Here is a 15,021-nt window from a genome sequence, read left to right as displayed (position 1 = left end):
GTATCAAATAAAAAATGTGGATCAACAGCTCAAGTTCGGGGTGCGGTTTCTATTACGTACATATTGCAATCACTAAATGGGCGTGGTCATTTTTTCCACACATCACTTGCACAAAACAAACAATACACCGTACAATCTTTCGAATATAAGCATAACACCAATTTAGATGTCAGGGAAGAGCGATAAGCGTCGCGTCGCGTCACGTCACACAAAAACTGTTCACATGAAAAAAATACTCAGTATATTTAATGTAATATGCATTTATTTTTTTAATTTTCTTCGTAACAGAAAGTATATTCTGACAGGAGTTTCAAATAAAACATTAATGCATTGCTTAGTAGAAAATGATCATGGTACAGCACTAAAAAAGTACGGTACCATGGTACCGTACCGTGGTTGAAACAAAGTCAGTCGCGGTCTTGTTGAATTGGGGGTGCGGTTAGTAATAGGTACTTTTCATGTTTTCAATTTTTGTTGAGAACTCTTTAACACTGAAGCCGAAATCGGGGGTGCGGTTACTATTAGGTATGCGGTTTATAATAGGATTTTAACGGTAAGTTTCCAGGATTTAATGATACAAATGCTGATTTTAAGAGCAATAACGGAAGAAACACGCTAAACGCCAACAAAACACAATGCGGCAAAATGGGCAAAAACGTTAAAGATCATTAGATTTTATAAGTTCATTGCATTGTACTCATCAATGAACTGCATTCAATCCCGTACCATGACCCGATAACTAGGACATGAATAAATAAAATATTGATATTTTTACTTAGATTTAACAACTGACTATTACCGTATTACCCCGGGCACGCGCCCCTCCCTGGGCAAGCGCCCAGCCCCCTGTTTTCACAAAAGTTACATGTTGGGGACATCCTCGGTTAAACGCCCAGGGTGATTTTTAGCCAAGAATTAGGTCAACAATAAAGTTGTATTTGTCAAAAACGAACGCGTTTGACTTATTTAAATAGTGTGTTCGTTACGGTAGTTCTTTTTTTGGAGTGTGTGGTGGCCCTGAAAAGGGCCGTTTTGTTTGTGTTTTTACGTAAAAACTCATTGGAAGAGCATCGCCAGGCGATGGACGCGGGGCTCTTTGGCAACGACCAAAAACGTATCCGTGTCCAGCCATTGGTTGGCCACGTAGAGGTCAAAATATGCGTTCTATTTTTACGCGTTAAGTTTGGCTCTTCCGTTTCACCCCCTCCGGAATGTTCTACTTTCGCAGCCTAAAGAATTAGTGGAAATGTTTCTATTTGGGGCGGATTATTGATAGAGGATAATGTCTTTATTACAAAAATGCTGAAAAACCGTGAGTTTTTGCTTTAGTTATTTTTTTATCGGCGAAAAACTGCGAACTCGGCAAATTTGGTTGCACAACTTCCCTCTATCATATACACCCAGCGACACCGATGCCAGCTGACTGTGAACGGGAGCTAGCACTTTTGAGACATTGCTACTTTCTTTCCATCCCTCATCACAGCTATGGCATTACGGTCATGTGGATTATTTTTCTGTCGTTGAAGAAAAACACATTTTGCCAACCTCAAATCCATTACGATAACCATAATGAGGCATGCCGACTATGGGAACTTGTTGCATCATAATTTTGTCTTGTGTGTGGGTGCATGAATAAATCATGTTAATGAGGTCGACCAGAGTTTATTTTCAGTCTGTATCGCCATTTGAATATGTTTATGTATTCACAATAGTTTGTAAACATTTCACATCAGTAATAAAAGTTTTTTTTGTTTCATAACCCTGTCTGCTATTCTTCAGTAATTACGGTGCGATGTATCAATACGTGCGTGAACAAAATTATGCTAATGAGGTCATCGCCTTCTTGGATTACAAGCGGTAGTTTTTCCCGGCCGTTTCGACTCGCACTGATCACGGTTACTAAAAATGTAACCGTGCATTGATTACAATATTTACCATAGTTTGTAGTCAATTTCAGTGAGTAATACAACTTCATTCGCTGACATAAAACAAGTTTTATTCTTGAAATTCGACCCTGTGTCTTAGTGTTCCCACAGATCTTGACCGAGTGCTCACGTTTATTGAAACCTCGCATAAATCAAGAAATAAGTATGTGTACAAAGTGTACGAAAGCATTCCTTTATTTGACCTTATCATACGATCACAAAAACAACTTTTTAAAATCTTTTTTGGGGTGGTCCTCGGGTAAGCGCCTACCCCCAATTTTTCCCGATTTTGTACGTTCAGGCCCCTGGGCGCGTGCCCGGGGTAATACGGTATATTTCAATAATCATTTGGTTAAATCAGACAAGAGTTGATAATTGCATGAACACTCACCGTAACTGTCTTGGTCTTCCCCATTCAGCATAGTTTCACTCATTGGAGGCGGGGTCGGTAACGGGTAGTTGACCCTCAGTACAAGAACGTAGGATTTCACTGTGTGACCATTCGCGTGGCTAAACTTATCACTTGCAATTGATAACGTGTTAAGTTCTTCGGCGATGACGCTGCTGCTTAAAGGGTTAATAGCTACGTTACTTTTGCCGAGGGATATTTTCATTATTGGCGAAGAAACGTCCTGTAAAATTTGTGAAATGCAAAACACTGAAAGAACTTACTGCGACAAACAAGCAAGTAAAATCAATAAAGCCGACTCGTCTCGCAGTGATCGTCTTAGCGTCTTCATCACTTACAATTCAAATGAATGAATCATGTACAAATTTTAAAAACACAACATCAGCAAACTCCAGACATCGCAGGTTTTCATGCAACAGCGCCACCAACGTCTTGTTTGAGTAAAACAACCGTCCGCCATCTCGCAAATCTGTTACGGTAGTTTCCTTCAGTGACACACGATCATACAGCCTGAACTCCAGGGTACAGCCCATAACGTTCAAACAATTGCGGATACGGCTGGATAATCAATACAATTTTAATATATTCAAATTAGGCCTTTAATGTTATGCTATAGAAATTGAATTATTAATGAGAAAATGACAAAAGCATTCAATGTATTTTATCTATGCATTATTCCCACTGTTGAATTTGTTGCCAAGCATAGATCTGAAAATTGGAAAATGTTTTGTGGTGAAACTGCTTTTCCCAGACTTGAGAAATTGTGAAATTTGGTTTTGCATACATAAAAGTACTTTTCTATATTTTGTACACACATGATTAACACAGTTATATGGTAATTTTGGTACAAAGTGAGTGATTATGCAAATTAGCAAATATCTCCATAATATTGGTGGTTACAAGAAATTTAATCCAATTTTGACTGTTTTTGAAATTTCAAATTATCCATCACTTAGTCTTGCTCCTCGAAGTTGTGTTTGCATTTTGTTACTATCGTAGATAAAATTAAAGAAAAAAATGTAAAAAATACATCAAGTGTAATTTATACAATAATGTAAAAATATACATTGGTTGTTGAATAAAAAAACAAAACAGCAAATACAAATTTATCCCAAACACTTTTTCTATCTTCATGAAAAAAATGTTTTGAATCAGATAAAAAATGTTCAGGTTAAAATTTTGACCAAAAATTATGTTTTTAACCCACAATTAAGTGCATTTTATGACACATAAAAATTAAGTGCATTTCTGAAAAGATACGATATTCGGCTTTCCGAATACATATATAACATGACATGTTTTAAATGTCATCTTTATCATCTGTCTCATTAAAAAGGTACATCTCATTATTAATACATTGACTGCTGAGAACCACAACGAATTGTCACAAATTTCAAATATCTCTGATATAAAAAAGACTTAAGTAGACAATGTGTTAATGGCCTATTTAGACATGGCAAGCCAGTCATATCCGTTAGTCAGATTATGTAACTTACCTTTCTTTTTTTATGACATACTTTCAATAGTAAAGCTTCCACTTTAACACTATGGCACTCATCTTCCACACTAAGCGCTGAAACAAAAAATTTGACATAAAAATAAAAGTGAGCACTGACAATCAGCCAATCAACACAATGTGACAAGTTCATTTCCAAGTGCACAATTGTAGTTCACGATATATTTCCGTGATCATGAAACACAAGTGTTACAGATCCTACTTAGCATGCATGTATGTATATATATGTAATATACCAATTACAGCAAATTGCACCTAGTTTCATTTTCCGAGACAATCTAGGCCAAATAAGATGCAGAGAAAACATATTACTCAAAACAACTTAGAGAAAACTGGATTTTTATCATCAAAAACGTTTGAGCCATGAAACATTGACACAATGATCATGTTCAATCCCTGACATAGCTGTCTAAATTCAGGTGCCCACACAATATTCAAATTTCACAAGTCACTTAGGTGCAGAACAATGGAACATTGTCAATCACACGCCTGCTTTAAAACTCAGGCCTTGAAAAATGTTAAGGTTTGTATGTACTGAATGTTTGTTTGAGATCACAGCTTCCAAAAATCTCACATTTTATTGCCATATATATAAATAAAAATAATTAATCAAAGAAAGCTTAGAAAGAACTCCCGTGTGCTGAGAGTTTTGGAGACACATTAAAAATTAATTCAAATTACTTATACTTGAGATATTGATGGAATAGCTGAAAACTAATTATGCAAATAAGGTAACTAATATGAACAGATTTAGGTGTAAAACTAATAAGGTCTGCACAATGTACCAAGTTTCATTGGAATGTGATTAGAACCAAAAAAATATTAATTATTATGCTAATTAGAGAATTAATATGAACAGATTTTAACCCAAAATTAATCAGGCTGTCTATTGTCCTAGAGCATTTATGTACCAAGTTTTATTCAAATATGATGATCAATACTTGAGATATTAGTATTAATTAATTATGTTATTTAGGTGATTAAGAAGCATAAATATTTACCAAAAACTAATATGGTGCATAGTCTTAGGTTCATTGAAATGTGATGGGTACTATTTAAAAGTTTCATTGAAATCCAATGAGTGGTTTTTAGACATCAGTGCAACAGCCATAGAACAGCAAAAAATTAACTAATTATGCAAATTAGGTAATTAATAGGCACAATTTTTTATCTCAAAATTAATCAGGTCTCTGCATAGTCCTAGAATATCTATGTCACAAGTCTCATTGAAATGTGATGATTAGTACTTGAGATATCAGGTGAAAAGCTGAAAATTAACTAATTATGCTAATAAGGTGATTAATATGCACAAATATTTACCAAAAAACTAATTAGGGTCTCTGCACAGTCCTCAAGTAACTATGTACCAAGTTTCATTGAAACGTGATCATTACTACTCGAAATATCAAAAGCTAAAGTTAATTAATTATGCAAATTAGGTAATTAATATGTACTGATATTACCCTAAAAACCATCAGGTCTGTGCAGTGTCATAGAACACCTATGTACCAAGTTTTATTGAAATGTTATGATTAGTACTTGAGATATCAGTGGAAAAGCTGAAAATTGATTAATCATTATGTAAATTAGGTAATTAATAATATTAACAGATTTTTACCAAAAACTAACCAAATCTGTGCATTAGTTCAGAGCATCCATGTACCAAGTTTCATCAAAATCCAATGAGTGGTTCTTCAAAAATCAGTGGAAAAGTCATAGAACAGCTTAAAATCAGCTAATTATCATGCAAATTAGGTAATTAATATTCATAGATTTTTACCCAAAACTAATCAAATCTGCGCACTAGTTCAGAGCATCCATGTGCCAAATTTCATCAAAATCCAATGAGTGGTTCTTCAGATATCAGTGGAACAGTCTTGGGACAGCTAAAAATCAGCTAATTATCATGCAAATTAGGTAATTAATATTCATAGATTTTTACCAAAACCTAATCAACTCTGCGCATTATTCCAGAGCATCTATGTACCAAGTTTCATCAAAATTTGATTAGTGGTTCTTGAGATAACGGTGGAACAAAAAAAGTGACATACATACATATATACAGACATACAGACAGGGTAACTGCAAAGACTCCCTTTTGTGCTTAGCACACAGGAGTCAAAAATAAATACAATTATTAAAATTTCACATTACAGAAATATAATATAATGTAGAAATGGCCAGGAAGTCAAAGTTAATTTTATAAGTCTGAATACTCCCAATAAAGGTGCTGCCACACATTTTGCAAGTATGCTTCCACGTGTACATTCAACAGAACCAAAGCCATAGTCTGGCTGAACCAAGTTGTTACCATGTGGGAAGTGGGAAGAAAACTAGAAGTCTTGTTATTCAAAGACTGTCCAAGCGCTTTAGAAAAAATGACAGAACATGACAGATCTGGGTCAGGTCATTCACAACTCTCACAGCGCTGAGGACTGCTACCTTCTTGTCTCAGCTCTTTTGTAGCTGAATCGTAACTGTCAAAGCCATACAAAGAATCCCTAGAACAGTAACTCGTACCAATGTGAGTTTCCAGACTGAGCAAAATCATCTGAGGCCGAGACATGTCATGGATTTTCTACGCCAACACAACATCACCTGAATAGATTGGCCTGCTTATCCACCTGACATGTCACCAGTTCGACATTTACGTGATTGATTGACTGACTCATCAATCACCCCCTCCCCCATGTGGATCTACATCAGTTAGCTCAATGAACAGAACATCACGACAGAGACCAGTGACATCCATGAAGTGACATTGCATTGCATGTGTTATCACAAGAGGTGGTCACATCCAATATTGAATTGTTCCATAAACTCAATTGAAACTGTCTCTTTTTAAGTAATCACTACATGCATCCTTCAGAAGTTTTGTCATTGTGCAGTAAAACACTTGTCTGAGTAATTTCTGAATCATTTATCTGTCAAGCATTGTAATTGAACCATGCAATATTTTTTTAATTTCGTTTTACACAAGTTCGATAGTATTCTGACTTGTCATACATTGTTTTAAAATACGGATTCTAAAGTGTGTCAACGGCATGAGTGCGAACGTGGTAGTAACTACTTTTAATTCAATTGTTGTTATGTACAGTATATATTATATTATAGGCATATTGCAAGTTTCTGTGCCATTCTTACAATTTGTGTTATATCGAGTTGTAAGTCTCTGGATTGCCAGCGGGCTTTCTGTTAGTAACAAAATCCTGAGTTTAGTACAAGTCGCTCCACTGTGATAATTTCTGCATACTAATTTTGGCCACAACACAAGTGTTTTTCTGAAATAAATCTTACTTTAAAGGAAAGTATTTCAGTGTTCCCTAAATTGTTTTGAGTAGAACATATAATATTGATTCAAACATGACTCACTGGAAGGCAGTCTGTTGGCATCACCATTCAGGTTACTCTTTTTGTAGAAAAAACCTGTAAATTTCATATTCAGATAACCAGCTTTCAAGCTGGAAACCAAGAGACACGAAAATCACTAAAAGTGTACAAAGCATTAACGATACAAATAAAGATCCAGTTCCCCGTACGAAAACCAAGCATTTTCAGAGACATTAAACGCAAGTGATCAAGTCTACGAAAGAAACATTTATGATTGTGAGTCTTGCCTTCTTTAATATAATTGCTTGTTCAATATTTTAATTAATTTCTATTTTCACACACGATTTCATTGTTCTGAACACTTTACTTAATTGACATAGCTTGGAACTCGCACAGAGCAAGATCTTTATCGACACACCACAATAAAGTAATTTTTGTATTGCCATGACGATAAGGATATATGTAAAGCATCAATGACGAAGTATGTGCAATAAATATGCGTATAAAGTTCTAACCAACCTCCTCACCCCCCACCTTTACCATTTCAACATTTTCAAAATTTTCATCAGGCTTGTTCGTAGTTAATAGATTCCTTATAATAATGTAACAACAAAACAAAATTTTAGCAGAATTTGTGAGATTTCGTAACTTAAGTATACAAACCTTTCTGTTTCAATCTCCGCATTTCTTTTGGCAGTTATTTTTTCTAATATGCTGTCAACTTTGAAATCTTTCCTGAATATATGTAAAAAACAAATAATACAAGTCAATACTGTGAGTACAGAGAAGTCTGCTCGGCATACAGTAGGCTTAAATCAAAATGCTACCCCAAAGAGAAATCAAAGAAAAAATTCCTATATGTTGAGGTCTATCTGAGGCACAAATATGAAATGGAGAATATTTGAATTAATTACAAGTTTTTTAACACCTTGCGCACCATTGTCAACTTTCGACACCATCCACAAAATGATTGTTGATTAGAAGTAAATGACTTACAATCAAACTAGTCACGCTGTTGAAGATGAAGAAAATCATAATAACATACAAAAAATCAATTCATCAGTTTGCTTATATATAATGGGATTGGTTTCATTCTAAGGAATCAAACACAAACACTTGGAATGTTATTTGTTATGTGTTTTTTTATACCCAAGTTGATAGGTCAAGTCAAGTTATTGACCAATCAGAATGCAGTGTGGTACAGTCAGTATCTGTGAGTTTCTGAATACTTGTAATGTTAATGATATATGGAAGTGTTGAAGATTGACACGTTCCAAAAATGACGCCTAAATTCCGAAATATCGTCAATAACACTTTGGACTAACATTTCAATTTGAATAAAATTTTAAGGACCTTTTTTTATAACATGCATTCTCATCAACCTTAGACAAAAAATTACGAATGAAATCTGACCAGTCAACCAACAATTGAATTGTATTTTATGTATAGTTAAGATTGTACATTACACACAAATAAAATAATGCGCACATTCTGATCATGGGAAATAGTGGTAAATTTAAATACTGAAATCTGGTCAATTTATCTTTATAAGCAAATCTTAACTTTTTTAAAATGAGAGCAGTGGTTTAAAACCACAGATCTACAGGATAGGAAGCGATGCAAACTGGATTAGAATCAATCATACTACTGAAGCACTAATCTTCAAAAGCTGCTGACTGTTCATTGAAATTTGTCCCAAGTCAAAAAAAAATGTCCAATGTGCAAAATATTTTGACTTTTTAATAGGGGTTTCGTATGAATGGTAACTTTTGTATACAGCTTTCTGTTGCTTAGTAACACAGATCAAGGATCAACTAATCCCGTATTATGTAAAGGAAGGCATCTATAAAATGTATGATTTTTCCAGTCAGCTGACACACACGTGATAATAAAATAAATACGATATTTACTATATGGGGCCGCCATCTTGAATGACGCATAAAACTAAATAAGAGACAAGTTGTGAGACACGTTTTTCAGATTCCTACAAATCAGGACAAAAATACCAATCTTTCACAAAAATACGGATCGTTGGGGGTTATATTAAGCCAACCGATAACAAAATTCGGCCTAATTCGTCGTTTTTGTGTGGGAAAATCCCTTGCATACGAACACCTAATTACGCGAAGAACCTAGAACACTTTCCTGGGGTATTTAAAACTAAAAATTGGCATTCCAGCTCAGCAGCCAATCAGCGACGGCCTAACGCTTAGATGACAATTTCGGTTTCAAATACCCCGGCTTAGTGTTCTAGGTTCTTCACGTAATTAGGTGTTCGTATGCAAGGGATTTTCCCACATAAAAACGACGAATTAGGCCGAATTTCGTTATCGGTTAGCTTAATATAACCCCAACGGACCGTATTTTTGTGAAAGATTGGTATTTTTGTCCTGATTTGTAGGAATCTGAAAAACGTGTTTCACAACTTGTCTCTTATTTAGTTTTATGCATCATTCAAGATGGCGGCCCCATATAGTAAATATCGTATTTATTTTATTATCACGTGTGCGCCAGCTGACTGTGGATTTTTCCAACTTTCACAAATTATTGACTGAAAATTGAAATGCCACAAGAATGTAAATTAATTTACTATTATCACTATAACATCAGTAATGAGATGTTCAGTGTTTAGACTGATAATTTAAGATTACTGCTTTTAAAACTTGTTTTCGAAAAAACAAAACAATGAACAAATACTGAATAGATACAACTACTGCAAGCAGTTCTTGACATGGCGACTCTTTTGTTAGCCTTCATTAATCCAATTATAAATTACAGTTACTATAACCAAGCTAGTACAGCAAACTACGTGATTTCCTTTGTTGTTTACCCAAGTTTCCAATTTTTCTCTAGGGTCTATGTTTAAACACAAGTGGAAAATTGATCATAAGATTTAGTGTTACATATTATTAATTTGGACACAACTCAACTATTTACCCTGTACAAGATAATAGTTGTAGAATATTTTTTTTTACCTATTTATTCGGGTAAAAAAATGAAATCATGCGTTGCAGTGACTTTAATGAAATTCAGTCCACACAAATATGAACGTGAACATTTGTCAATATAGCAACAGAGAAACGACCAACAGTACAAAACAGAGTGCTGAAGTATAATGTACAAAAATGACTGATTTGTTTAAACGAAACAAAAACAAGTGAATTTAGCTTGTGCATGTGATAGTAATCTTAACCCCCAATGGTTCTTCACTCGACAGTGGAAAATACTTGTGATGCAACTATTAGAGTATAACTCGTAGAGATATGCCCTTTCGTTACTTGTTTTGTCGCCCAACTGAATGTCGACAATCAATAAGAGACAATATATTACACTTCAATACTACAGTTGTGTAAATTAAAATATAAAAAAATTATAATAAACAGCATAGTGTTACATTTAATATCGACAATTATCAGTTTTTGTTCAGTTTGAGGTAAACATGGCAACTGGACACAGATAAAATGTATTGTATGTGTTGATGGTAAAACGATAGAACAAGGTAGATAGAGTCAGATAAGCCATTGTTGCAAGCACGGTGAATACAAATGTAACAATGAAAAAATAATCCGGTAAATGAACGTTTGTGTTTTATCATTCAATCTAGCGTAGATTTAAAAACAAAAATAACACCTACCGCCGAGTATGGTTTCTGGACATACGCGGATTCATGTAAGCAAGGGTGCGATGTAAAAAAACAGGCTGTGATGGAAAAAATACGATAGAATTGGTTGAATTAAATATGGCCACAGAATTAAAATGCAGAAGTTAAACGGTATAATTAAAAAAACACGAAATTAGCGAGAAAATTCATACTAGGTGGTAGAAAAACAAACGAGATGTTACGAATATATATACACACACACACATACACGGAGAGAAACTGTGTAAAGCGACTCACCGAAATCAGGTTCCGGGTACGCAAAAATCGGTAGATTTGGGTCGGTTCTGGGAAGAAAGGCCAAACAAATCAATAAACAGTGTTATTAAACGGGTGGTAATATAAACAGACTACTATTTAATCACATCTACGAGTCTGATCGTACGAAAATTACTCTCGAATTTACGAACGGAAAGCCGAACAACAATAAAACGCATGGTACACAAATGGGATCGCACTTACTTTCAAATGCCTGCAGAAATAGCTCGTGATCGGCCTGTAATTGCTCAAACTTTGGTTTCCTGGGACTGTCACGTCCATTTTCGTGTTTGAGCGGGGCCATTTATAGGCCAAAAGCACCGATTTCCGTTCAAAACCACGTCTCACGAAGCAGCCTTGGCTCACAAGCTGTATTCCGCGGGAATATTACAAAGCATGCTGGGAGGTCACAGGGACAACAAGACAAGCGGTATAGTCTGTGTCGCTACGATCGCACTAAAACATCGATAAAATACCATCTTTGCCCCAAAATGTGTTAATTTATGCATCTTTAATAACGGTTATTTTTTTTATTTTTCTATTAAAAATTTAGATCAAACATAAAAAGAAAGAAAGTTAACGCTGAGTCAATTCAAAAGGGGAGATCGTCAAGCCCTGGGATGGCAGCATGGAATCATGGGACAACATCGTCTGCAGATGTTACACAATTAATGCGTTTTTTTGTTTGTTTCCCGTTGTAAATAGAATCAAATATTCAGCATTGCCATGGTGATTAGGTTAGTCCGGAGACCAGCCAATGATAAAGCCCCGAAAATTATTATTTTCCGTTTTCACAAGCACATTTATACTTTGTTCCATCGCATCGAATTTTAATAATTAAATTTTTGAGAATTAATAGAACATCAACCCATTAGTTAATCACGGAGCCATATGATACCTTGACACAATTCTCGTTAAGTTTCTTATTGACCTTGGAATGAAACGTGCACAGCAAAATGAAATGTCGATCTTTATGACATCCATGATAAATTCGAATACAATTGAACAGACAAATAATTATTAGATGAATGTTTTATAAACGAAAATGGCCGCTAGATAGACAGCTATGTTATGCCGACTTGTACTAGAGCATAAACAACCTGCACTTGCATATCACGTGACTTAATAATATCAACAAAATTAAATAAAGCGTCATTTAGAACATCGTTTGCCCACACGGGTTCTCACTTTCTCACAAGACCTAATAGAATAGAATAGAATAGAATAGAATAGAATAGAATAGAATAGAATAGAATAGAATAGAATGGTCAGCCATTTTCAATGGAAAACAAAGTGTGGCCACCAGGCAGCCATACTTTTGATAGAGTTCCGACATTTTTAACAGTGTAAAAACACAAAACATATAAAACTTTATATCTTTAAATATACCACCAGAACAGTCTGAATTACGGTTTGGAATTGGTTGGAATAATATTATTTTTCCCCACAAAATGAATGATGAGGCAAAACGGGCGGTGAACTAAGACCTATATTCAACCTATATTCAGCTCATATCTTCGTAATGGTGACACATTTTTCATAACATGCTATAACGGGGGAAATAATGGCACACCTAATCAATAACATGTACTGCTTACAAGCCGAATCAATCAATCAATCAATCAATCAATCAATCAATTCAGTCATTATTAACTCGTCTTCTCATTTATACAGCATCTTGCTATCCGTGACAACGTATATATTTTCTGAAAGCTCGGTTATTATGATCTGTATGCAGTTATAGTTCTGAGACGCTTGATTCCCAATGTCTGCGTTTAAATTGTTGGCGCTATGTTGCGAACAAAGACTCAAACTTGTTCAAAATTCAGCAGGCCAAGATAATCTTATTTATGCCATATTATTCACACCGTGGAATGAGGGATATGGACAGGATACAATAACATCTAGCCCCTAGAGACAATGATTCATCCCCTGGAGTGTTGAAAATGCTCTAAAGCACGTGTTTCTCGTATCACTGTAACAAAATGGAATGAGGTCTGTCTCCCTACCCCAAGGGGTACACATTTCGACAATGTTACGTTGATATCATCTCATATATCATACAAGCATGGAACGTGGAAACGTTTTACCCTTTACTCGGATGCTTATGCTATTTTTTCAAAGATGAATTTAATTCGTGATTAGTTCAACGGGTCAAATTCTACACTCGCACTTACTGAAACATTCTATTTTTATATACAGACAGCTGTTTTTATTAGGAAAACATACAATATAAATACATTGGTGACGTCATTGCATCTTGGCCTGGGGTTAACATCAATAATTCACAAATAACAATGAATAATATCGACATGAACGCCGTGTTTACTTGGTTCATACCATTCTTCTTATGAATATAGGGTGTTGTTTTTGCCAACTTATTAGTGTTGCGAACTTCTTTTTCAAACATTGCCAGAAACATGCAGAGAAACCTGCCGGTCGCAGCGATGATTTAGCGTAGAAGCGGGGGAGGGGGTACTGAAAGGTTTTCTATGCATGCACATGTAGGATAACAGTGCATTTAGATAAATAAATATTGTGATGCTAATTTGTTTGAAATGTTTTTATTTTTGTTTGTCAATGTCGGAGATCAAACTTCTCCATTACCCGGGGCATTAACGGTTATGATTGATAACGTTTAGTGTGGGCCATTGAGGACATACTTGTGTATATTCATGCGATGGTGATATTGGATAGTGGAATACTTCAGTACTAGATACACGATCGCGACAAATCTGAATAGTCTGTCCTCCCAGTCGCCAATAAAATAAAACTTACTCTGAGAGAGAAAACCTCCGCACAATATGTAAATTACTTATCCTCGCTTAGATTTATCGTATTGTTACGTCTTCTTATGATGAAACACTCATTATCATATTCATATATAAGCTCTATCTGGCAATGGAAACAAATGTACTGTCTCCATGGCAACTGGGTCTAGGCTTCTCCTAGAATCTAGGAAATTCGTCCTCAACTGTTTGAGTTATCTGGCAATGAAATAAAGGTAATGTCCAGCATAATAATATCATGCACAACCCCCTTCACCAATATCAACTGACTTCCCACCAAAGAACACAATATTTTATACACGTATGTGCAAGGTGATGTGTTCATAGATATGTAACAAGCGAAAATATCACATGAAACAGTGAGTTACGCCAAAAACAGAGCAAAATGTCAAATGTCTCTGCCTGTCCCCGGCCATGGCGTTAAGCTCAAACATAAACAAAGCTCACATTTTAACAGTGACAATAAAATTCAGTCTTCAAATACACCCAAACTATAACATTATGCATTGAAATACTTAATCCGAATTTTGAATGAATATGTGTACTTTGCATTATGCGTGTTATAAATTGTAAAAGTGTATGTTGAATGGTCGATGGAAGGCGATTTTAAAGTGGCCTAGCCATTCGTCATTTTAGAGTTTGTGTTTCATTTTATATTTTGCTATTTTCTGTATAATGCACGTTATAGTGCGAATATTTGTTAATGTAGAATATCATAAAACATATTCCCCACTGCCAAATGTATACAGAGCGGTGTTTCATTAAGTTATTGGATGGGGGGGGGGGGTAGTATGGAGCTCCATGTGTCAGTGAATGAATTGTTTCTCAAAGTTTGTTCATGGTGTTATAATGCTGGATATTGTCTTTAAGGGCAACCCTCCTAAAAATGTCAGGACAATTGGTCTATGACTATTTGAGTTATAAAATGAAGAATCTTTTCCAAAATTGTTGTTGTCATGACAACTGGATAAAGATCTTTCCTATTATCTTATGTCAAAAGTAACTAACCCCTTTTTTGAGTTATTAATAACAAATCATTCCCAATTTAACGTTTCCATGGCAACTATATACACATCTTTGACAAAATCTAATTGTTTGGTTCTTCTGTCAAGGGTGGCAATTCTTGGTGAAGAATT

The 15,021-nt window shown here is 35.1% G+C and overlaps 1 protein-coding gene across 1 annotated transcript in view; it reads right to left on the bottom strand.

Annotated features, from left to right (window-relative positions):
- LOC102810428 (polycomb protein suz12-like) overlaps positions 1-11,491 on the bottom strand; it is a 33,454-nt gene extending 21,963 nt beyond the window's left edge. Inside the window, exons 1-7 of the mRNA XM_006821087.3 lie at positions 11,301-11,491; positions 11,079-11,125; positions 10,815-10,879; positions 7,844-7,915; positions 7,223-7,311; positions 3,831-3,907; positions 2,317-2,557 (exon numbers count right to left, since the gene is read on the bottom strand). Coding sequence (XP_006821150.1) covers positions 2,317-2,557; positions 3,831-3,907; positions 7,223-7,311; positions 7,844-7,915; positions 10,815-10,879; positions 11,079-11,125; positions 11,301-11,400 — 691 coding nt within the window. The 5' untranslated portion in view covers positions 11,401-11,491. The remainder of the gene's footprint in view (positions 1-2,316; positions 2,558-3,830; positions 3,908-7,222; positions 7,312-7,843; positions 7,916-10,814; positions 10,880-11,078; positions 11,126-11,300) is intronic.
- Positions 11,492-15,021: the final 3,530 nt, after the last annotated feature.

The sequence above is a fragment of the Saccoglossus kowalevskii genome, chromosome 8, assembly GCF_978046115.1.
Source record: "Saccoglossus kowalevskii chromosome 8, keSacKowa6.1, whole genome shotgun sequence".
NCBI lineage: Eukaryota > Metazoa > Hemichordata > Enteropneusta > Harrimaniidae > Saccoglossus > Saccoglossus kowalevskii.
Note: the sequence above shows the minus strand (reverse complement) of the source record. Positions and strands in the feature narration are given on the sequence as shown.